Source organism: Liolophura sinensis, chromosome 5 (genome assembly GCF_032854445.1).
Source record: "Liolophura sinensis isolate JHLJ2023 chromosome 5, CUHK_Ljap_v2, whole genome shotgun sequence".
Lineage (NCBI taxonomy): Eukaryota > Metazoa > Mollusca > Polyplacophora > Chitonida > Chitonidae > Liolophura > Liolophura sinensis.
The window spans coordinates 19080787-19105310 of record NC_088299.1 but is presented as its reverse complement, the minus strand read 5'-3'; the positions used below and the strand labels follow the sequence as shown (position 1 = coordinate 19105310).

The following is a 24524-nucleotide window of genomic DNA, read 5'->3' as shown; positions in this document are numbered from 1 at the left end:
TGTTCAAGTGACACCAATGCCAACTATTGAACAACTCGGACGCCAGATATCGCCATCCGGCATGCGCATTCGTTCATAATTTTGACCCGTGTATCCCACAATACAGACGATTTCGTGACTGAGCTAAAATGCTAGACTGACACCAATCAGAAAATATCAATGTGGACAAACAATGACGTAACCGGGACGCATTGTATGCAGTTATTTATGAACTTATACTTATTATGAAACTGACAATTTTTTTATGACAAAATACACTTATCACGACGTTTTGCCAGGTGTCTGGTACACACTTCCTGAAAGGTAGAATTAGCAGAAGATGCATTTTCCCTCAGAGTTCTGCTGTTTGAACAGTAGCCTACAGTTCACTCAAGGGCCAAGATTCCCTCTGTTGGTTAAGTAAACCTTGTGCACAGCAAACCAAAACTAAAATGAACAAAACGAATAAGGAGACAAAGAAAAAGTTGCTTCATCTCAACAGACAAGCTCGCGGAATCAGCAAAAGCTGTCGAATTACTCATTAAATAAAAGTAGCATCTGTTTGAAGCAGTGGATATTATGGCCGCATCATAACGGAGCCTTAAAGACAGCAGGTTCTGTTCATCTATGCACAGTGGCGCAAAGAGCTCTTTATCACTGGACAAAGAAATTAAAAATCTATCAATCGGCCAGGCATGCGCAGTGCTAGCCGTCAACTGTTTCTCACTGCACAACTTGTGCAAATGTACCCCCCTGACGCCACTGGGGGCTCAATGGCTCCAGTAACGAGACTTTGAAACTTCATAAAGTGACAAATCATACAAAGATTAGCGCTCACCTTTTTTTCCTTGTTAATCACGGCCATTTTGATACGAGCTGCGGGCTCAAACTCGTCCGTCCTTCCTTTGGCATAGTCCACTTTGTTTAGTACCATTTCCAGTTCTTGGTTGTCTCTTACACGGTCTAATAATTTAACAACAAACTCACTCAGAGCTTCAGCTATCATAGCGTAGTCCGTCTGTAAGATACAGGTAATAAACTTGTCACCACGGTTAATTCAACGCCTCTTTCATGCATCATAACTGTACCAAATTTTAAATTTGACATGGAAACATTTCATTAATTTTATCTTTCATATACGAAGATTGTATATTCAAAAATGTTCTTATCATAGACCTACTTCGTTACATTTCATCTTGCAAGTACTAGTTAAGGTCTCCGATAAGCGTTTAAAATTATGAAACAATTTTATATGACGTGTTCTGGTTATTTGTTTGTCCTCACATAATCCTATTCTGTCACTATCTGTATATATAATTTTTGGTGACGAAATGGTAAAAACATCCAATGACAGGACGAAAAGGGTGTAGAGATCAGTGTTGATTCGAACTTGATTTGTTGAAGCAGGTCATGTGCGTTATAAGACAACATATATTTTTGAAAACCGTTAAATCGGGTGATGACTTACATTTTGTCACCTCAACTAAACGAGGACTGTACTAACGTTGATATTAAGTTTGATGATGAACTTTGTACACTGACTCAGTAGAATTGGGTGTCTAACCTGTCGACCAAAGGTCCTACATCCCATATGGGACTAATACAAAGATGGCACATTGTTCCATGATGACCTTGATATCTCAGTTGTATGCACGTATTATGGATGCACTGTGTATGTAGAAATGGACATGGAGCATGCAGATCAGAGGTGACGTTACTTCTCTCGAATAAAACAGTTATTATGAAAGTAAAGTACGTTATGTGCTCTTGATAGATCTAAATTTTCCAAGCTATAAATTTGCAATGGTAATTTACAGTAATATTATATTGTATTGAATAGATATTCGAATTTATTTACATTGAGTGGCACATTGCCACTATTATCAGACCACACCAAGCTGGGCTTAACCAAAATATCCCCGTCCGTACCATGTACAAGACAAAATCTCACCCAAAGACGAATCCAAACCTGCACAAGAGCAGGATCCTAGCAATTCTATTAGAAAGAGAGATGACTTGCAAATAAACCCCCAGCATGGATCCCATTAATATGGTATGGTGTGGTATGGTATGGTATAGTATGGTATGGTATGGTGTGGTATGGTATGGGGTGTGGTATGGTGTGGTATGGTATGGGGTGTGGTATGGTGTGGTATGGCATGGTGTGGTATGGTATGGCACGGTGTGGTATGGTATGGTGTGATATGGTATGGTATGGTGTGGTATGGTATGGGGTGTGGTATGGTATGGTATGGTGTGGTGTGGTATGGTATGGTATGGTGTGGTATGGTGTGGTATGGTATGGGGTGTGGTATGGTATAAGAAAGTAAGAGTGTGGTCTAATGCCGGTTACACGTCTCACTCGTCACTGGATACTGCATGTCGAAGCCATGTTGCTGTCTCATGTCTAAAATCCATTCTACGTCACAGAAGGAGAGGAGGTGGTGGGGTGGATGCAAAGGCCTACGTGCAAACATGTCTATAGGGTAATTATTTCAAAATTTATGAGAGGCAGATATTAAATATAAATCGTGAGCCTCTGTGAGATGGGGACTATGTAAGGTCCTACCAGAGGGGCAATGAAACTGCACACCAAATCTTCACATGGGCTACGATCACTGGTGAAATACTTGGCACTAAGTCTACCACAAACGTTCTGTGTCCAGTAGCTTATTCGTCGATGTGTTTCTCAGCGTGGGGTTTAATTATTAAGTTGGACATCCAATAACAGTGACCTGAGAGATTCTCAATAATTGATGACATCACACCGTGATTTTGACCAGACGCTGGACTCACGTGGAGAATCCCTGAGCGCCGGAAAATATAACCCAATGGTAAACAGGCTACTATTGGTGGCAACTTACACAAGAATAACGGAGAGAGGTGCCACAACAGGCTACCATTGGTGACAAGTACAGAAGGGTAACGGAGAGAGGTGCCACAACAGGCTACCATTGGTGACAAGTACACAAGGGTAACGGAGAGAGGTGCCACAATAGACTACCATTAGTGACAAGTACACAACGATAACGGAGAAAGGTGCCACAACAGGATACCATTGGTGGCAACTTACACAAGAATAACGGAGAGAGGTGCCACAACAGGCTACCATTGGTGACAAGTACAGAAGGGTAACGGAGAGAGGTGCCACAACAGGCTACCACTGGTGACAAGTACACAAGAGGTGTGGAGAGAGGTGCCACAATAGGTTACCATTGGTGACAAGTGCACAAGGATAACGGAGAAAGGTGTCACAATAGGCTACCATTGGTGACAAGTACGCAAATGTAACGGAGAGAGGTGTCACAACAGGCTATCATTGGTGACAAGTACAAGGGTAACAGAGAGAGCTGCCACAATAGGTTACCATTGGTGACAAGTACACAAGGATAACCGAGAAAGGCGTCACAACAAGCTACCATTGGTTACAAGTACGCAAATGTAACAGAGAGAGGTGCCACAACAGGCTACCATTGGTGACACGTACACAAGAGTAACGGAGAGAGGTGCCAAGACAGTGTACCAATGGTGACACATACACAAGGATAACGGAGAGAGGTGCCACAATAGGCTACCATTGGTGACGCGTACTCAAGTATAACGGAGAAAGGTGCCACCAACAGACTACCATTGGTGACAAGTATACAAGGATAAGGGAGAGAGGTGTCACAACAGGCTACCATTGGTGACAAGTACACAAGGATAACGGACAGAGGTGCCACAACAGGCTACCATTGGTGACAAGTACACAAGGGTAGCGGAGAGAGGTGCCACAACATGCCTCTCCCTTATCCTTGTATACTTGTGACAAGTACACAAGGATAACGGAGAGAGAGATGCAAAACAAGCAACGTTTTCTTGAAATTCTAATGCAGAAGTAAGACGGATAGCGCCAAAACTAGATTAAATCAATCCTCTAATTGCAAACCTGCTGACGATGCGACAGGAGACGTTGGAGCATGATACAAACACGTTTCCATGAATGTGTAAACGTTTTATGTTGAACTATGTATTACTGTTAAAATTCTAGTTTGTTTCAAACACATATTTTAGGCAAACATGCAAAATGTTTTTGTCTGTTTTGGGGGTGATATTGTTTGTATGATCTAATAAAATGTTGTTGGAATGAATCGTTTCCAATTTTGCAAATCCCTCAGGAAAGTCAAAAGAGATACCGGATCTGTTAGGTAATATTTACCTTAAAATGTTTCTCAACCTTGGCTATTTGTTTCATCTCTCTGCCTAGCTTAAAGGCCTCGAGTAAAGGATCTTCATTAGCCAGCGCCAGATAAGACTCACTGGACAGTCCTTTATAAGCATTCAGCCGCCTCTGAGCGTACCGTAACTGATCCTGGTCCGCCATTACAATACAGGCATGACAATTACACAAGTAAGGGTGGGGGCGCTCTATGCGGTCCCCTGACATCACCAGAACTTTGACCAGCTCGTACAAGTTTCTTTGAGCGGCCAGGATCAGCGGAGTGGTGTCCGGGTGGAATTTGGTGAGGACACTAGTTGTCTCCGCGAAGCCTTTCTGTCCACCTCCTTGGAACTCCGGTGACGCGTAGACCGGGTGACGAAGGATGGCGCAAGCAATGGACTCCTTCTTGTCGTTGATGGCGTCCAGCAGGGTAAATTCCACGTTACGCTTGCTCGAGAGCGGTAATAATACTTCCATTAACTGAAAATAGAGAAAAGTATAACCTGTGAATGAGTGACATTTTACTATTTTCAACAAAAGTTAGTGGTTTTGCTCAAATGTGGACAAATTAAACAACGTATATGGATACACCTGTAAAGAGCTTTAGAGCAGTTCAGATAACACAGAATTTCTATCAGTTAAATGAAAAACATGTTTCCCATACAAGAAAATAATACGATAATGTATTATTAAAATGAAAGAACCTTTAAATGCCTGAAGGTGTTTTACTCAAAATACGAACAAATTATATAGATACAGTTATAAAATCTATAGAGCACTTCAGGAAACCGAGAATTCCAGACATTTGAATAAAAAAGAGATATATTTTCGATACAGGAAAATTATACGTTAACTAATTTATTAAAGGTCGAACGGTTAAACAGGGACTACAATTTCAGTGAACTTAAACGAGTAGAGCTACAAATGACGTGATGAAAAAGGGTAGGCCTATAAATGATGTGTGAAAAACAGTAGGCCTATAAATGATGTGATGTAAAAGAATAGGCCTATAAACGTTGGGATGAAAAAGAGTAGGCCTATAAATGATGGGATTTAAAAGAGTAGGCCTATAAACGATGGGATGAAAACGGATAGGCCTATAAATGATTTGATAAAAAGAGTAGGCTTATATCACTGCTATTAGTATTCCGAACAAGAAGACGCTTTATTTGCGTCTTTGCCAGCGGATTTTTTCTGTTTACTTCACGTAATCATAACCCACTACATGTCGTAGATCTGCCCAAGTGTAGCGTGCTTACGCTTATTTATTGACACATGAAGAATGAAGCTCTAGAAATCGAAATCGTTCCACAGAGGCGCTGCTGGAGTGGTCTGGAGAGGAAGACTAAGGCGACTTACTGATGGTAGTCATTCAGCACCACACGTACGCACAAGCGCTCACATAGGAGCGTAACATCTCGACTGGAATGCCGTGTTCTTCATTTTGTAAGATATGTAAATGCTATGTACTTCTCGGAGTGACGTCAAGCTATTGTTCATGTAAGTGCATGCAAAAACGTCGGTATATGGCAGTCATCTAGGCAATTACAGAAGTTGACACGTTCGGAAATGCGGATGTGGCGGTCACCTCAATAGTGCACTCAGACAATGAAGTTGTTTAGCCCGACAATTAAATTGAAGATTTTGTGCTGACCCTTACAGCCCATTTGACATCACGATATATACATTACTAGCTTTACATCACGATATATACATTACCATATTACTAGAGACAAGTTTGACCTTTGAACCCTGTGCGATGCACGCACTGTACGTTTGGGTAGGCTAATCTTCGTCACTGATGTGCTCGTGCGGATCTGGTGTAAAGTCATTGGAGATGTTCACTGGGATCATGACCAGCGTATTTTCAAAACAGAGAGTGCCTGTGTAGGAAGTATTACCAGAAGCAACGGTTTAGATGGGTATTTGGGGTTTTTTTTACATCATTTCATCCTTCTTAAATTCACCGTCAGCTCGGTGACCTTGACGCTTTTCAAGTTTTCTGTACAAAATTGGCCAGTTGTGACAGTGAGGTAAAGTCAGGCAAATGCGATGTAAGGACTATGGCAACACAGCCCATTACAAAACAAAGTGTATATTTCAAGGTGAGATGTTTCGTACAATGTAACGTCTTAAGTGAAGAGTAGTGGTTGGAACTATGGGGAATTTATTTAATATTTCATTAGGGTTTAGTAGTGAATGTACTCAAGAATATTTCGAAAATATCCGTGGAGGAAACCGGACTGCAAAGGAGTAAACCAGTCACCATTGGCAAATATCTGACAAACTTTCCCAGATAGGCCCTATGATACACAAATAGTTTTACCCGTGAAACAAATTTAATGTGACCGCCGCATTTGTTAAATGCAAATGATTTCCAGCGTACTTCATGTAAGGCCAGCCATCGACCGCTTGTTGTCTCCAATGTCCCGTGGGCAGCGGAGACGGAAGCAATGTGGAGGACACCTTGTACGAGGTAGGAACCAACTCAGTATATTATCGGAAGTCCACTTCTGGTAATATATGAAACATTGAAGCTGTTTGGTTTAGTTTGGGGGTTAAAGTTGCTGCCATCATTATTATCAGGATTGTGTAAGATGTCTTATACGGAAACTAGGCCTGGCACTTCACCATGTCACAAACCAATAAGGCTGCACCGACCAGAGTTTACGTTGCCTAGCCTCCTGATATGATGAGGCCCTTGCCTGGCGTTTGAGTCATGTAAAGCGAAATCACGCTTTAGCGCGAGGGTTATCGGATAGACTCGTGTTCACGTGTCAGTCCTTTCATTTTTAATTATATTTACGTTTGGAAGCAGAATTTCGCATTACATGAACTATATCCCACTTGTTTTGCATCTCGCATTCAAGCTTATATAGAATAATGCACGACAGTTGTTTTAATCTTGTTTATTGTGGTTGACACTGGCCAGTCATCGGATTGACTGTGAATGATGATCACGACTTAATACAGATGTAAACAGGTAGCTGATCGGCACCCCCCGCGGGACTGACAGCTTTAGCCTCTCAAGTACGGACATCACACACAATACACACAAATGAACTGAAGTGCGACAGTCAACTATAAAAGGGAATCGATAAGCCATTTTCAGACCATTGGTTGGAATGTTTAAACAAGCTTATGTCGTGTTCGCGTTCTGATCTATATCGTTAATAATTCTCCCTGATAGTAGATGTCATGTGTTGGGGCTGCTGAAGACCGAGGCCGCGGAAAAGTTTGCATGATGCATCAACGACTGGACGCCGGTAACATGTGTGGGATCTCGAGCGGACATCAATCACTTGCGGGAGGCAGGTGAATATGACGTGAGGGACGGTGTACATGAGCACCATATGTATGCACCTCACAGTCACAGTCGCTGCGTGAGCTCCCATATTGAGGACGGCAAGCCACTGTGGTGCTGTTGTCTGAAAGTCGTAGGCATCGCATCTCAATCGACCAAAAGAAGGAGTGAGATTGGTGGCCAGCACAGTCTATTGACTGATCATCGTGGCAACAGCGTATGCTCTTTGATGTTCATTTATTCGCACTTTACATGTACAAATCTATCAGCTGGTCCGGCTGCGCATTTTGGCAGGTGCCTGCCAAAAACATTCTCGCTAGGTCCATAATATTTCCAAATCATTTTGGTGGGTAACTTCAGTCTTCCACCAATGAAATGCCACAGAGAAGTAAATAGTGACCAATCCGTGTCTCCTTCGTAAGCGTGGAAGGCAGACTTGAGGTTACAATATCACGGAACATCGATTTAAAAACAACATCTGATAAGAAGATACGTGTAAGTGCTGATAGATTTCATTTGTTGACCCAGTAAAAGACTACCATGTGACTACCATGACTACCATGGGTCGAAATAGTGGTAGTATTGGACGCAATCAACTGATCCTCTGCAGCCAAGGGTACAAGAAGCATTCATGATGTGAAGGCAGTCGAAGAGTGGTTGTTTTCTTCAGGTGTCGTTGTGTAACGTAGGGCAGGCGAAGATCGATTGTTTACTTCAGGTGTTGTTGTGTAATGTAATGCAGGCCAAGAACGGTTGTTTATATCAGGTGTCGTTGTGTAACGTAAGGCAGGCGAAGAGCGGTTGTTTACTTCAGGGGTCGTTGTGTAACGTAAGGCAGGCGAAGAGCGGTTGTTTACTTCAGGTGTCGTTGTGTAACGTAAGGCAGGCGAAGATCGGTTGTTTACTTTAGGTGTTGTTGTGTAATGTAAGGCAGGCGAAGATCGGTTGTTTACTTCAGGTGTTGTTGTGTAACGTAAGGCAGGCGAAGAACGGTTGTTTACTTTAGGGGTCGTTGTGTAACGTAAGGCAGGCGAGGATCGGTTGTTTACTTTAGGTGTTGTTGTGTAACGTAAGGCATGAGAAGAGCGGTTGTTTACTTCAGGTGTCGTTGTGTAACGTAAGGCAGGAGAAGAGCGGTTGTTTACTTCAGGTGCCGTTGTGTAACGCAAGGCATGCGAAGAGCGGTTGTTTACTTCAGGTGGTCGCTGTGTAACGTAAGGCAGGAGAAGAGCAGTTGTTCAGGTGTCGTTGTGTAACGTAAGGCAGGAAAAGAGCAGTTGTTCAGGTGTCGTGTGTAACGTAAGGTAGGAGAAGAGCGGTTGTTCAGGTGTCGTTGTGTAACGTAAGGCAGGAGAAGAGCAGTTGTTCAGGTGTCGTGTGTAACGTTAGGCAGGAAAAGAGCAGTTGTTCAGGTGTCGTGTGTAACGTAAGGTAGGAGAAGAGCGGTTGTTCAGGTGTCGTGTGTAACGTAAGGTAGGAGAAGAGCGGTTGTTCAGGTGTCGTTGTGTAACGTAAAGCAGGAGAAGAGCAGTTGTTCAGGTGTCGTGTGTAACGTAAGGCAGGAGAAGAGCGGTTGTTCAGGTGTCGTGTGTAACGTAAGGCAGGAGAAGAGCAGTTGTTCAGGTGTCGTGTGTAACGAATAAGATATGCCCATAATGTTTACAAATAATTATAGTCTCGGTTTTTGCTCTTATCAAACTTCTCAACTGAAAAGCAGATCGTTGATATGAAGACACACCCGTTGTGCTAACAAACTCTTAAAATAACGTTTGATATACCGAAATGTTTCAGTAATAAAGAAAATATTTGACACATGCTGAAGTCAAAGCGAGAAACGACGTTAACAAAAGCTTTCCTGGAAGTGAAGGATAAGCAGGTATGCCGTCAGTAAACCGAAAACTTTAGCAGATCGCGATCGTTTGCACATCCATCGACAAGCTTGTGCTTTGTCTACTCTAAAGTTCCAAACAACTTTTACGGGAAAAAAACGAGAAATAAACAGAAGGGTTTACTGGATCTATTGACAGATATGTGCTTTGTCTACTCCAACGTCCAAACACATCATGAGAGACGAAGATGAAGCAATTCTGCTGCATTCCATTGTTGTTAAGGAACAATTTTAATAACCCTGTAAAATAATGACGCCTCTTCACACAGCATTGTGGGATTAGAAATGGCATACCTCAGGGATATCACAAATGCTAACTTGAGCAGTCCAATGTTTTGTGGCAAATAACGCTAGAATTTACCTTGAAAATTCACCTAATTTCAGTAATAACCGAGCAAGGGAAAATGTGAAAAGACTGCAAAGCTTGCCGAGAAAGAATCAAAGCAACGAGCATTTCCAAAGTGGGATGAAATCGTACGACGAAACAAACCAAGTGTAAGTCATGGAAAAACAACGTCGTTGAGGAACCCAGTGCGCAAAAGTGGTTTGATGGTAACCTACCGCATGGGAGCATTTCTTATGCACAAAACAGTCAAGGTTATGCTGTGATGTACCTCAAATTTGTGCATGGTACATAGATAATGGCATCATCGATGTACTGTTTTTTTCGTTTCCACCAAAACTTAAATGTACTTTCACCCTATGGTATTACAAATATATAAAGATATTCCGTGTATCTTGAATATTGTAGAAGAGTCAGTGAGGTCTTGGGTTTTAACATCGTACTTCACAGTTTTTCAAATATATGACGACGATCAAATTGGCCTTGCGATTATTGACCTAGAACGCCATTATTGGTATACGGCTGGTATACGACTGTCTGTTTCGGCGCATAGATCCTTGGAGTGTATGTAATATGCCTCCTTGTTGCATATTGTACAAGACGACTACAGTGCTAGAGCTGTGGAGGTTGCGTAAGCTATCCTAAAGACAGGGGAGGATTACCATGTCATGGAGCGTAAGCCGTAATCACCACGGTATTATAAATCAGAGATTATCATTAATGTCCAGCACAATCGGGCGATCATCACAGATACACGTGGGCTAGACATGCGATCCTCAGGATTACATGGACAAGCCTCAAAGCGGATATTGTTTTCGCGCATTTGAACAGCGAACAACACTATTCCATTACACCATCATGTATGACAACACAAAACTAAACCAAGTTAGGAATACCGTACCACGCAACAAGCAGCGCGTTTGTTTTATTACTCTAAGGTAGAAACAAATTTCCGGCGGGCCTCGGGCTGAAAAGGCCGCTATATATCACAGTGTTAATGGAAGACAAATAAATACGGTTCTTTCAAGTGTATGTATACAATATGGTGTTAGATCCGGATATGTGCGGTTTTCTGTATCCACCACTGTCCACGAGAGTAAATAGAACATCGGCACCCCTAGGGCAGGGGTGGACCCACACAAATAAAACGTGTAGCGTGCCCGCACTGGACACCACTCCCAGGGGCAGAGACATTTTGTTGTTGCAAGCACTGATACCATGGCTGTAGAACAAACAGGTTTTGACCATCTTCTGTTGATATTTCGGTAAGGATGGTTTCTGGTTGTTGTTGGTGAGGTTGAGTGCGCATTGAGTGCGACAGCTGTGGGATGACCACAACGCAAATAAACAAACCCGCAAGAATATTTCAAGCTCTGAAAGATTTTGACGGTTTGCTGCCAAGCATGAATTTAGTTAATAACCTGTGTTCGATTTTCGTGGATATCTCGCGAGAGCCACATGATTTCACGAATGGGGTAAAATATTGCAAGAAGGTATGCCACATAACACTAGATTTGGAGGGACGACAGTTCTATGTTTTGATTATTCTTTTGACGCCCATCTACCGAAGCATTCCGACATGAAAATTTCATCACCATCTTTGTAGACACCTACGGTAGGAAGTACATGTTCGATGACTCATCTTTAGATATCAGTTCACAACTGGCGAATCTATACATCGATACAGTCGAAGCCACCAAGCAATAAGGACGTTCCAGGACAATAATTGCCAGGCGAATTCCCCAAACGGCGCATAACACAAACCACCAAAAAACTAAGAAAGTATATAAGGTACCAAAAAAGGACTCAGTCATGCAACGAGAGCAGTCAGCAGTTTTCAATGTATGTTCTATACGACTGAGTAAAATAAGCTAGTATGCAAGGTATCCAAATCTTTTACCATGCTAGAATATAGGTTGGCGATAAAAAAATATGTAACTCAGTTGCGCTTTGATTTCAACTGTTCGTGTGTCCAAAGTTGCGACCTAGTTCAACACGATGAATATATATCCTCTAGCCCCAGTAAAACCAAAACATTCAGAATTATGGCGCCAGTCTTCCCGTAATGAGTTATCACTGCTGGCGAAATCCCGTAGTTGGCGTGAGATTTACGCGGACGTCGAATACCCGTTATTGGTACACAGCGGTAAGAGCTCGAAGCGCACAGAGCTCTAACTATATGATGTAACATTTTCAGGCCGCACAACACGAGAACATTGATCACCTCTAGTTTGCCTCACGCATCACCGAATCCGATCACAATGTCCCGTGACATGAAATAAACATTTCATTATTACACATGCATATTACCAATCATATTGGTGAAACAAATCTTTTAAAAAACTGCGCCGTAAAACCGTGTTGGGATTCAAAGAAAAATGACTCAGTAGTATAGAAGAAAAAAATAAACACAGTTTGACTTAAAGTTATAATGTAAATCGTATTAATCCGGTCAAATCACCTTAGCGCCAGATTTGCAATCTCAAGCCCAGAAGTCCGTCTTTAGCTGAGTAATAGAATAACACTGTTAACTGAGTTTGACATGAAGATACGGCACCTTTTACAAATTATCCTCACAACAGATTTGCGATCCCAACCAAAACAAACAGTTCAATATTGTGGGCAGAATGTCAGAAGGTAGCATTGACACATAAACGAGGCGATAAAGATCGCCTCGATAAACCTGTTGAAAAAGTTTTGACGTGGAATGTATACCTTTTGGCCCTCAGGTGCTCAGTCTTCAGCCAATCACACTTGTGCCAGCGTTTTCGTAAACATTAAGCTATTGCGACATAACGGTGTTACAATAAAGTCTCGCTGCCATTATCACATTATACCATTTTGAAAGAAAAACGTATTCGAAAAATTATTTTGATGGATGGAAAATTAATTCGGTGGAAATTAAAACGACGCAGGGGAATGCTTTCAATATATTTAGCATATAAAAATACTATTATTCTCATAGCAGGAAATGACGTCACCAATCAGTAAATTTATTATAAAGGTTTCATTGGGATGAATACTGAACTGCCTGAGACTTTAATTTGTCATAAAATATCCTTTCAACTGCATTAATCAGTTAAGTAACGCGCTGCCTACACAACAACGTTATGTTTCGTTACAACTGTGAATTCTGATGGCCTCGTTTCTACGACAGACAATGGTTGTATTATAGAATGACATGCAATATTCATAATGATCCCTAGAGTAATGACAACACCTTTCCAATTAAATATGGGGTGTGTAAAATGCATGAATGATATTTAAATTTTTGAGAGAAGATCAAACTTGGTAGATAATACATTGCTACATGATATGTTAATTCCTGATTTTTTCTGATGCATTCGAATGGATAGCCCTGGAGACAAAGCAATGTCTGTGTAGTGCAATGGACGGGGGATTCTGACACATATCTGACATTCAGCGCATTGTTATACTCACATCCTTGTCTTCCCTCTCCACGGTGATCTGTAGCGGAGTCCTTCCCATGAGATCCACACAGTCCACGTTGATGTTCGCATTTTCCTTAAGCACAGCCGTCACTCTCTGGATGTCGCCAAGCTCGCAAGCTTGTAACAAGCTCAGCTCAGCCGGGCTCAATCCTAACTGATCCTCGGGCTGTACAACAGAAGAACGATCACATTAAGTAAAATATCAGCATATGGCATATCATGAATTACAACGACGATGAGCGACAGAGTGGACAACTTTGACCTCTGAACTTCTCCGACAAAAAGTCTTTACTTCCAGTACATCTACACTAGATAGTGAAATACGCTCCCATCAGTCTAGAAGTATTAGACACCGGGGCTCCTGTGAGCAAGATCATTTCAACAGAAGTATTAGATACTGGGGCTCCTGTGAGCAAGATCAGTTCAATAGAAGTATTAGATACTGGGGCTCCTGTTAGAGAGATCAGTTCAACAGAAGTATTAGACACTGGGGTTCCTGTTGCGAGATCAGTTCAACGGAAGTATTAGATACTGGGGCTCCTGTTGCGAGATCAGTTCAACAGAAGTATTAGATACTGGGGTTCCTGTGAGCAAGATCAGTTCAACAGAAGTATTAGATACTGGGATCTCCTGTTAGCGAGATCCGTTCAACAGAAGTATTAGGCACCGGGGCTCCTGTTGCGAGATCAGTTCAACAGACGTATATATCTTAAACTAAGTAGTAGCGTTAGTCCATAGCTGACGTATGTAAGAATGTTTTTCTGACCAGGAAAACGCCCCATAAAATTTTTGTGTGTATTTCAAAGCTTTCGTATAAACAATACATTTGTAACCTCGCTATTCTATCGGGACTACTACGCTTTTTGGGGTTTTGTAAGACTGTAAACCTATGTACAGTCTTTACAAAAAATCTGAAGATTCTTTTCATTAATAAACGTAGGAGTAAAGAATAAGGAAGAAACAATCCTGCTAAAATCCCTAGATAAATTAACATTTGCTTGAACTATATGTTATAATCATCCAGTATGATACGTGTAGGTGCAAAGCTTTTGAGCTTCTTTTAATAAAACTGGGGCCTCCGTGGCTCAGCTAGTCAGTGCGCTAGCGCACCATAATGACTCAGGAGTCTCTCATCAATGCGGTCGCTGTGTATTCAAGTCCAGCTCATGCTGGCATCCTCTTCGGCCATACGTGGGAAGGTTTGTCAGCAACCTGCGGATGGTCGTGGGTTTTCCCCGGGTTCTGCCCGGTTTCCTCCCACCATTATGCTGGCCGCCGTTGTGTGAGGGAAACATTCTTGAGTACGGCGCAAAAGACCAATCAAATAAATACATAAATTTCATGAAATTGTCAACAAAACCTGAGATTCAAGGTTCTGAATGTTTTAGTACTCTCGCAACCTCCCACTTTCTCTACATCCCATTCTCGCCACCTCCCATTCTCTCTACATCCCATTCTCGCCACCTCCCATTCTCTCTACCTCCGATTCTCGCCACCTCCCATTCTATCTACATCCCATTCTCGCCACCTCCCACTCTCTCTACATCCCATTCTCGCCACCTCCCATTCTCTCTACCTCCGATTCTCGCCACCTCCCATTCTCTCCAAGCATGGACGGTACATAAGGTGCCTCAAGTACATTGCTTATTTACTTTTTCTATGCAAAAAAAAACTGCGTCTTTTGCAAACATAACTGTACTACCGATGCAAAGCGTGTAGTGTAAACGATGCAAACCTAATAATGGGGCCTTGAATCCTTGGTATAATGGCGGATTTTTAACACTAGCGTCAATCTGATGTACATTTCCAGCCGCAGTGTTCGAGGAAACCGAGTTTATGAACGGTGAATACAGAACAAGACGGCAATGTCATTAACGATTGGTCACTTTTTTGCGTTTCTTTTTTGCATATTATCATTAACTCACGATTAGCACACAGGGTCAGACACTGGGCTCGGCTTCAATTGGTTGTTCATAATTTGGCGGATTATACAGGTCTAGAGTTCCACAGTGTAGTTTAATGGGTTAAAAACACGAAAACTTCATACAGAATGTGCTGATGAACGATGATTAGACTGAGGGCGCTATTACCATTACAATGCCGTGGAATGATCCAGCACAACGAGTTAGTGACGCGAGGCTTCATTGATATTCAGGGTGTTGGAACACGGTAGTAGGAAATTTGTGACTGATGTGGCCTGCGACAGAGTGCATCTCAATACATATGTAATTTAGCCTAGGCTTGTTAATGAGCGCTAAGGCCCTGAGTTGGAGAAGTGATATTGTCGACACTAGATGCTATTTATTACGTACAGGGTACAATGCCGAAGTATACGATCAAATGAATGAAAGAGAAGGAGTCATGACAAAGAGTTAATGTATTTATAGTTTAATTGTTGGGTTACATTAGCCGCGAGTTCAATACCACATCTGGTCAGGACATTTTCAAGATTCCCTGCTTCTGGTGTTCTGGGGAGCCTTCGTGACAATAAGCGGTCGAAAGCGCTTTATGGCGTAGTTTCGCATGAAGTTCTGTGGAGATTTCTTGTCTTCCACAAAAATGAAATGCGTCAGACTTGCAGCAGTTTGCCGGTAGGATTTGCCAAAGGTCGGTGGTTTACGCCGGTAGGATTTGCCAAAAGTCGGTGGTTTACGCCGGTAGGATTTGCCAAAGGTCAGTGGTTTACGCCGGTAGGATTTGCCAAAGGTCGGTGGTTTACGCCGGTAGGATTTGCCAAAAGTCGGTGGTTTACGCCTGTTATGTTGATTTATCCCACCCATAATGCAACGGTCGCATTCATATAAGTAAAACGTTATCCAGTGTGCATGGCATTAAAAACAACAAATGACTAAATAAATAAACTGACTGGAGTAAACAAGAACCAGACAAAAAAAACCCCAGATATTTCATCAGGTGTTAACTAGCCTCAGTCAAGTCGACCTTATTATTAGTGCTGAGCAAGAAAATGTCGGGTATGCTTTGCTTATGCTAAACTGACTGGTAAATTTTATGCTCTCTCATTCAATTGACTGTGTCTACCTTCACACAACAACTCAAATCCATTTGCTCCAATCTTTGCCTTCCTATATCGCACATCGCTGTGCTGTATACACTGTAATAATGAATTCAAAGTAAACTCTGCCAACTGTAGCACAAGGACTGACTGTTGTGTACGATACCACAGAACCGAGGATGAATGGAAAACATATCCCTACATATACCTGTAACATGGTGTTCATTTCAATAACATGCCGCTAGGAAGGGCTGGGAAAACAGATGGTATCGCACAAGGTATATGGAACCGTAACTAAGCCGTGTGATTAGCGTCATATATAAACCAGTTTGAACATAACGAGTTACTGTCGGTTGTTTATTAGTTGTCGAGGTTTTGTGAACAATCATTCATTCACATCTTTATGGACTCATACAGTTAATGAACAGGGTTTTATTTCACACGCACACAAGGGTTAATTTGATATAACGGTGCGATTCTAATGGTTGATTAATAAATGTCTGTGATTTGCCCAACAGTGAAACTGGTCAGAAGATATATGTTTTAATTTCCATGCACTTTTATACCGCGGATTAATCATCGCTAAAACTAAGCCCATTCATTAGGAGTTCTGGTCACAACAATACATTATGATAATTGTTTAAGTTTCGATGGCAATGTTGCATATTGTTCAAATATGGTGAAACTGCTAAACCGGTAGGCTATAAATTCTGGTTAAAACACAAAGGTGGTGGCAGATTTTTAAAAGCTAGAGAAAACACCGCTAATTATTCAATAATCGGGAGGGAAGAGGCGGGGATAATGTTTCTGAGCAAAACTTAAATGTTATATTAGATGAGTCTGGAAAGCCCAATTATTGACGGGATGGCCAAACAGAAAGACTATAAAGTATGTGTCAAATTCCCATATAATATGGCCGATAACTTAACACTGGACAGGTACAGAACATGAGACGCTGTGGCCAGGCAGAAACGGTATAACAGACGTGGCAAGTTCCGTATAATATGGCCGATAACTTAACACTGAGACAGAGAGAGTTATATTAACATTATATTAGCTGTGTGAAATCTGTGGTAGAGATGTTGACAATGTCGATGTTCAAATGAGTTGTATTAATTGCGACACGCCTTAACAAATCATAGGCAGTGGTTAACAATGCGGAGCAGAGAGAGTAATCGACCGTTAGATTTCAACATTCACAGGCTTTCTTGGATAATTACAAAAGCTGTATCAGCCACCATGGATTGGTGAAGCCATAAAGAGGACAGGGGTAATGCATTAACACTGGCTTCAGCTCGGTCCAAACACCGAGCCTCCTCATAAATGTTACGTCGCTAATTAAAGTCTACCTCCGTTACATTTCCGATCTTCAGATCTAGGTAGGAGCGTGTTTGAATGTCAAGGTAATCTGATCGCTACATTTTGTGAACACGGAAGGGGGAGGGAACTGGTGGGGAAGGGGGGATATCTGCAGGGAACTCTGCTATATGTGCGTTTTCCCTTCCACCTATCTCCTCTCACATCAGCGTTATTGTTTTCTGCTAAATAGCATTTCGCTGTATATAAACCTCATTAACTTTGGTTACAAATAAGGATCCGTGATAACAACAAGCTCACGCAATACGGTGGCTGATTATGTTCTGACAGTCGCTATGTACGCCTGCGGTGAAACATTCATGCTTAAAGTGTGAACTGAAGCACAGAACCATGTTCAGTTTACTGGTTAATGGTTGATTGTTTAACCGACATATTAGGCCTATATGAATTATAATAGCATACCTGAATACTATACGAAATGCTCGCAGCCCCGTTCACACTTCTGGCCAAACCGTTACGAATTTTCGTCATAATGTCATCGTGTTTGCATTCGTGGTCTTCGTATTGATTCGCGAGAATTCACAATGAATTCGTGTTCTATTTTTCATGTCCGCGACAATTTCATATAGCTCAAAAATTTCGCAGCTGGACGTAAGTTCGTAATGATTCGTAAGTATTTGTGAAAGTTTCGTAAATATTCGCTATGTTGTCGGTTGCAATCGTAAAGATAACGCAATCATTCCGGAAGCACCGCTATGTCGAAACGGTTCTCAAAATCGGCCGATTAAGGCAGAATAGATACGTGTGAATAAATACCAATTTACCATGGACTTATGAAGTAGGCCTACTTAAAATAGGGTTAAGAATGGCCCCGATTTTGTCGTTACGATTCGGCACAACATTCGTCAAAAGTAAACAGGGATCCACGCGACGGCGAAAACAGCAGTACGAACATCCTTCTTGACGTATTGTCATACAAGGCCCAAATGAGAATCGACAAATTCACGGATTTGTGTTCCTGCAATTGAAAGACAAGCTACTCAGCACTCCGCAACGCCCAGCTCCCATAGAGAAATAATGATTTTTTGTTCAAAATACTTGGGTGAAATTGTATAGCGACATGTATTATTGTATTATGATATGCCGTGTGCCTTGTGGTGTTTTAGTCCCTCACTCACTGCCATCACAATCCATACACCCTAGTATGCCTGCACACGTAGAGCACCGATCCTGTAAGTACGGCTGGGTGTAGCCAATGTCCCCCTGTAGATGTAATCTACAATTCTTCCCGGAACTCGCCTCTTGTTTGCCCTCTACGGTGGGTCAATGAGGCATGCTATCACCACGGTATCCATTATACGAATTCATCTCTGTTACAATCATTACCCGAATAAGGTCTTCAAAGAAAAAGTTATTATGTTGACCTGGAATAAAAATTCAATTTCTGCAGGTAGACGTTTTACGTTTAGGCAAATCCAGCTCAGCTCTGTGTATACACAATTCAAAGAAGCTATTTTTACCCATGGTGTCTTGACTATACATGTAACTTTAGAACCGGCATGACCGGGAGGGACGTACGAAGGCTGTAGAAATTAGTATACTCGAGGTTAAAGTGATATAGAGACGAGCAGATACGGCAATTGGTAGTTAAATATAGACTCACGCAAATACGGCTATGGGTAGGTCGATATGGAGACACGCAAATACGGCAATGGATAGGTCAGTATGGAACCATACAGATACGGCAATGGGTAGGTCAGTATGGAGACATGCAAATACGGCAATGGGTAGGTCAGTATGGAGACACGAAATTACGGCAATGGGTAGGTCAATATGAAGACGCAAATACGGCAATGGGTAGGTCAGTATGGAGACACGCAAATACGGCAATGGGTAGGTTAGTATGGAACCATACCGATACGGCAATGGGTAGGTCAGTATGGAGACACGCAAATACGGCAATGGGTAGGTCAGTATGGAACCATACCGATACGGCAATGGGTAGGTCAGTATGGAGACACGCAAATACGGCAATGGGTAGGTCAGTATGGAACCATACCGATACGGCAATGGGTAGGTCAGTATGGAGACATGCAAATACGGCAATGGGTAGGTCAGTATGGAGACATGCAAATACGGCAATGGGTATTACGTATGGAGACACGAAAATACGTCAATGGGTAGGTCAATATGGTACGTAAATATGGAAATAGGTCTCTGTTCAAAATTTAAACAAGCAGGCACGATAATGGTTATATAGGTCAAGACGCAGAATTGGATAAGGTAAAGGGTTGAGGTTTTAAAATTCATACTTCCAGATTCGGTACCGACCCCGATACCACCGTTGGTAGAGCGTCTGCTTCGGGAGCGGTAAATCCAGGCTAAATCTTGGGTCAAGTCACACCTAAGACTTTAAAAGAGAAAGTTCTAACTTCCTCACTTGGCGTTCAGCATGAAGGGGATAGTGCAACGACTGGTTGACCCTTATCAGTATAATGGCTTAGGCGGGGCGGCTTATGTGCCTTCGGTAAGTCGTCATAGATAAAAGAAGGGTGGAAATCCGTCCTGCAACAAGGATATAGATTACATACACCCTAAGGATTCCTTCGTCGTCATATGACTGAAAAGTTAAACCCCAAGCAAGCAAGCACTCACTCCAGATTCGATAATATGTTTGTTTTGAGAGATAGCTATTAGATTGCACTATGGAGGCACAAATTGACTCGTTGGGCCATGGAAATACGCCAATGGGCCGGTCCATAAGTATGGAGTCAGAAAAATATGGAAGTATATCTGTATATGCGTTAACATAGAGATAAGCAAATACGGTATTAACATGAGGTATCAGTAAATAAAACAGCGAGGAAACAACCAAAAAACGGACACTTCACTGTTAGGAAAGAAGCCTTAGCACCTAAACGTGGAAGCCATCAGTGGATCAATTCAAGTGACAGGCCCCACAGCACACTTAATGTTGACAAAATGTACCTGAGAAGACAGCACATTCCGCTAACACAAAGCACTCGCTGTAATTATCACCTATGTATTGTAATCGATGGAGTTAACAAGGGACCACCGGTTAACGCTCGCTCCACATAGAGTACACTAACCAATATGCCCGATCTACACGCCGATATGGCCCATGTCCAGATCTTAAATTGCCGATAAAATAGAATTCACACTGGAAACAATGGGATTTCATTAGTAAATGAGTGAGATGAACTCGCAGTAGTTGTATAGCGTACTATTGCAGACGTAGCTGGAGTATTCCTGACTCTGACACCCCGACTACCCGCGGGGGACGTGTGGGGGCAGATATAAGGTGAACCAACCAGCACTGACTATAACACACTTTGTTTCCGCGATTAAATATTAAAGAGTTCTCCATTTACCGTGACACGTACATTTCCTAATATAGCGGAATTTAGCATTCTGAGCAGCCGTTACATGGCGATATTAAACACGTGCACGTGAAACACTTTGTTGCTCAAGCGATGTGGGACCCTCTCTTGACACCTCCTGTCACCGTCTTTACTACTGCTGTCATCCAACGGTCTACTAAGACTGGTGGGTTTACTGCTAAATAGATATGTTGTTCGGAATGGCAATGTCACAAACAGTGAGTTGACCACCACTGGCTGGTTAGCTGTCATCCGGAATGGCAATGTCACAAACAGCCACATGCCCACCACTGGGTGCTTCACTGTCACACATATGGGTCGTCCGGAATGGTAATGTCACAAAAAGCCACATGCCCACTACTGAGTGGTTAGCTGTCAAACATAAAGGTTGTCTGGAATGGCAATGTCACAAATAGCTACATGCATTACCAGGTAAATGTCACATTCAGCATTATTTTGGTCATATCACCAAGGCTCTCCTTGTAGCAGGTCTGTCCCCATGTCAAAATGTTTTCAGTTCTGCATCACTGAAACCACACGTCGAAGACACCAGAAACGAGTTCTAGTGCAATGCTAGATGTGATAACGTTACAGATACATGTAAGTGTTTTAGTGTAGTGCTAGGTCTTATACCATAACATATACATGTAGGTGTTTTAGTGAAAAGCTAGATGTTATACCGTAACATATACATGTAGGTGTTCTAGTTAAAAGGTAGATGTTATACCATAACATATACATGTAGGTGTTTTAGTGAAAAGCTAGGTGTTATACCATAACATATACATACAGATGTTCTAGTGAAAAGCTAGATGTTATACCATAACATATACATGTAGGTGTTTTAGTGAAAGGTTAGATGTTATACCATGACATATACATACAGATGTTCTAGTGAAAAGCTAGATGTTATACCATAACATATACATGTGGGTGTTCTAGTGAAAAGCTAGATGTTATACCATAACATATACATGCAGGTGTTCTAGTGAAAAGCTAGATGTTATACCGTAACATATACATGTAGGTGTTCTAGTCAAAAGCTAGATGTTATACCATAATATATGCATGTAGATGTTCTAGTGAAAATCTAGATGTTATACCATAACATATACATATAGGTGTTCTTGGGGAAAATCTAGATGTTATACCATAACATATACATATAGGTGTTCTTGGGGAAAATGTAGATGTTATACCATAACATATACATGCAGGTGTTCTAGTGAAAAGCTAGATGTTATACCATAACATATACATACAGATGTTCTAGTGAAAGGCTAGATGTTATACCGTAACATATACATGTAGGTGTTCTAGTGAAAAGGTAGATGTTATACCGTAACATATACATGTAGGTGTTCTAGTGAAAGGCTAGATGTTATACCATAACATATACATGCAGGTGTTCTAGTGAAAAGCTAGATGTTATACCATAACATATACATGTAGGTGTTCTAGTGAAAGGCTAGATGTTATACCATAACATATACATGTAGGTGTTCTAGTGAAAAGCTAGATGTTATATCATAACATATACATGTAGGTGTTCTAGTGAAAGGCTAGATATTATACCATAACATATACATGCAAGTGTTCTAGTGAAAGGCTAGATGTTATACCATAACATATACATGCAGGTGTTCTAGTGAAAGGCTAGATGTTATACCATAACATATACATGCAGGTGTTCTAGTGAAAAGCTAGATGTTATACCATAACATATACATACAGATGTTCTAGTAAAACGCTAGATGTTATACCGTAACATATACATGTAGGTGTTCTAGTGAAAAGGTAGATGTTATACCATAACATATACATGTAGGTGTTCTAGTGAAAGGCTAGATGTTATACCATAACATATACATGCAGGTGTTCTAGTGAAAGGCTAGATGTTATACCATAACATATACATGCAGGTGTTCTAGTTAAAAGCTAGATGTTATACCGTAACATATACATGCAGGTGCTCTAGTGAAAGGCTAGATGTTATACCATAACATATACATGTAGATGTTCTACTGTAGTGTGTTACCGTAACATATTCATGCAGTTGTTCTATGATACAGATTGTAACAGAAACCTTTGTGATATCCAAATCTGCTGAGCATGGCTTTGGCGAAAATTTCGAGATGTAGTGTTTCACACTACTGACATCATCTCCGTATTACGTATTGGCAAGTCTGGTACAGGATCGTAAGTCATCCGGTAGCTTATTAGAGCTGTGCTGTAGTTTTGGAAAGACTGACTGGCTGGTAAACGACTCTGTGGTTATCAGTCAATACCTGTGCGGAGATACTGGATGTGCCAACCGCTCGAGCAATAATGATAGCATTCCAACAAAACACGCCCGCGTCCACAGGTAAAATGTAATCATACATTGCCTTTTAAAACAATTCAAAATATTTCGTCTGTCAGTTTTTTTCGATGAAGCTCAGTAATTAGATATGAGCATGAATACGTTCAAAATTACTATTATAGCGTGTAAAAACCAATGACATATCGTTTGGGCAGCGATTTAGTTTCCAATAGTCCAACCCTTACTTAACATAAGGCCAAGTAATTGACAGCAAGGGCCATGCTGTTGAACGACACAGCGACCATTCAAGACGTTTGTGTCATTTGACAGTGGTTCATGCAAAATCCGTTATCCATTGTCTTACCGTTTCCGGCGATGGTTTAGTCGGATTCCTGGAGCGGCCGGGCCTTTGCAAGGAACGCCTTCTCTCCATGACGACCGTGGTTGTCTTACTACACACTCCCGTCACCTATACACGTCTCCGTACTCATATGTACACCTGATGAAGCATAGACAAGCCCGTACACACAAATACCCATAGTGTGTATGCAGGTGTCTCTCCCAGCACACTTGTACACAGGGTCGGTCAAACAGGACTATTAATGGAACGGAAGCAGAACAACCGGGTACATTATCTCCACGAGCTGCTGTCGCCGCGTTGTCAAGAGGGCGGTTAGCCAAACAGTCTCGACAAAGACTTTATGAAAATGAGACATAATCAACAAAAGCGGGTAACCTGCTTTCTGGGTCCAATCGCAAGTAAGTTATTTGAATAAACTAGCAGATGGCTTTAAATAACTGTAGCAGAACGTCAGGATGACAGCCTGTTGTTATTGCTGAGCTTTGGTGTATAGTTCACAAAGTGATGTGAACGCTTTAGCAGACAAAACAGATGGAACAGCGTATATTAACCTAATGGCTAATAATACTGCACTTTGCACGTTGTTCACTCAGTCCTTAGTTCATTTTACAATATGATATCTACACTGTCTTAGTTATTCATTTTCTTCTCACGCACACTATCGTCAGATAAGGAGAGTGAGTAGCATCTTGTCCAAGTGCACGTCAGAAAGGAATGTGATTAAGCATATTAAAGCCGTCTAAGTTTAACAATTATATGATAAATTTGATACATTCCTTAAAAATGTAAACTTGCTATAATGGGCTTATATACGATTAAGTTAACGTTGGGGCAACGTTAACGTAATAAGATAGTCCCCTCTCAATTTTGCAACCCATAGAAGGTGTGTGCGATTGTTAAGTTTGATCATACAACAGCCGGTGTCAGCTCCGTGTCAAAAATCAAGTCAATTGTGCTTGTAAG

General features: G+C 41.6%; 1 protein-coding gene across 1 annotated transcript; it reads right to left on the bottom strand.

Moving 5' to 3' along the window:
* Nucleotides 1-369: 369 nt before the first annotated feature.
* On the bottom strand, nt 370-23633 carry LOC135465534 (short transient receptor potential channel 7-like). The gene is made up of 5 exons (XM_064742771.1): nt 23565-23633; nt 13157-13333; nt 4178-4660; nt 818-997; nt 370-426 (listed from the first exon to the last, which is right to left on the bottom strand). The coding sequence occupies exons 1-5, from the start codon at nt 23631-23633 to the stop codon at nt 370-372; spliced, it is 966 nt and encodes a 321-aa protein (XP_064598841.1).
* Between the last annotated feature and the right edge of the window lie 891 nt (nt 23634-24524).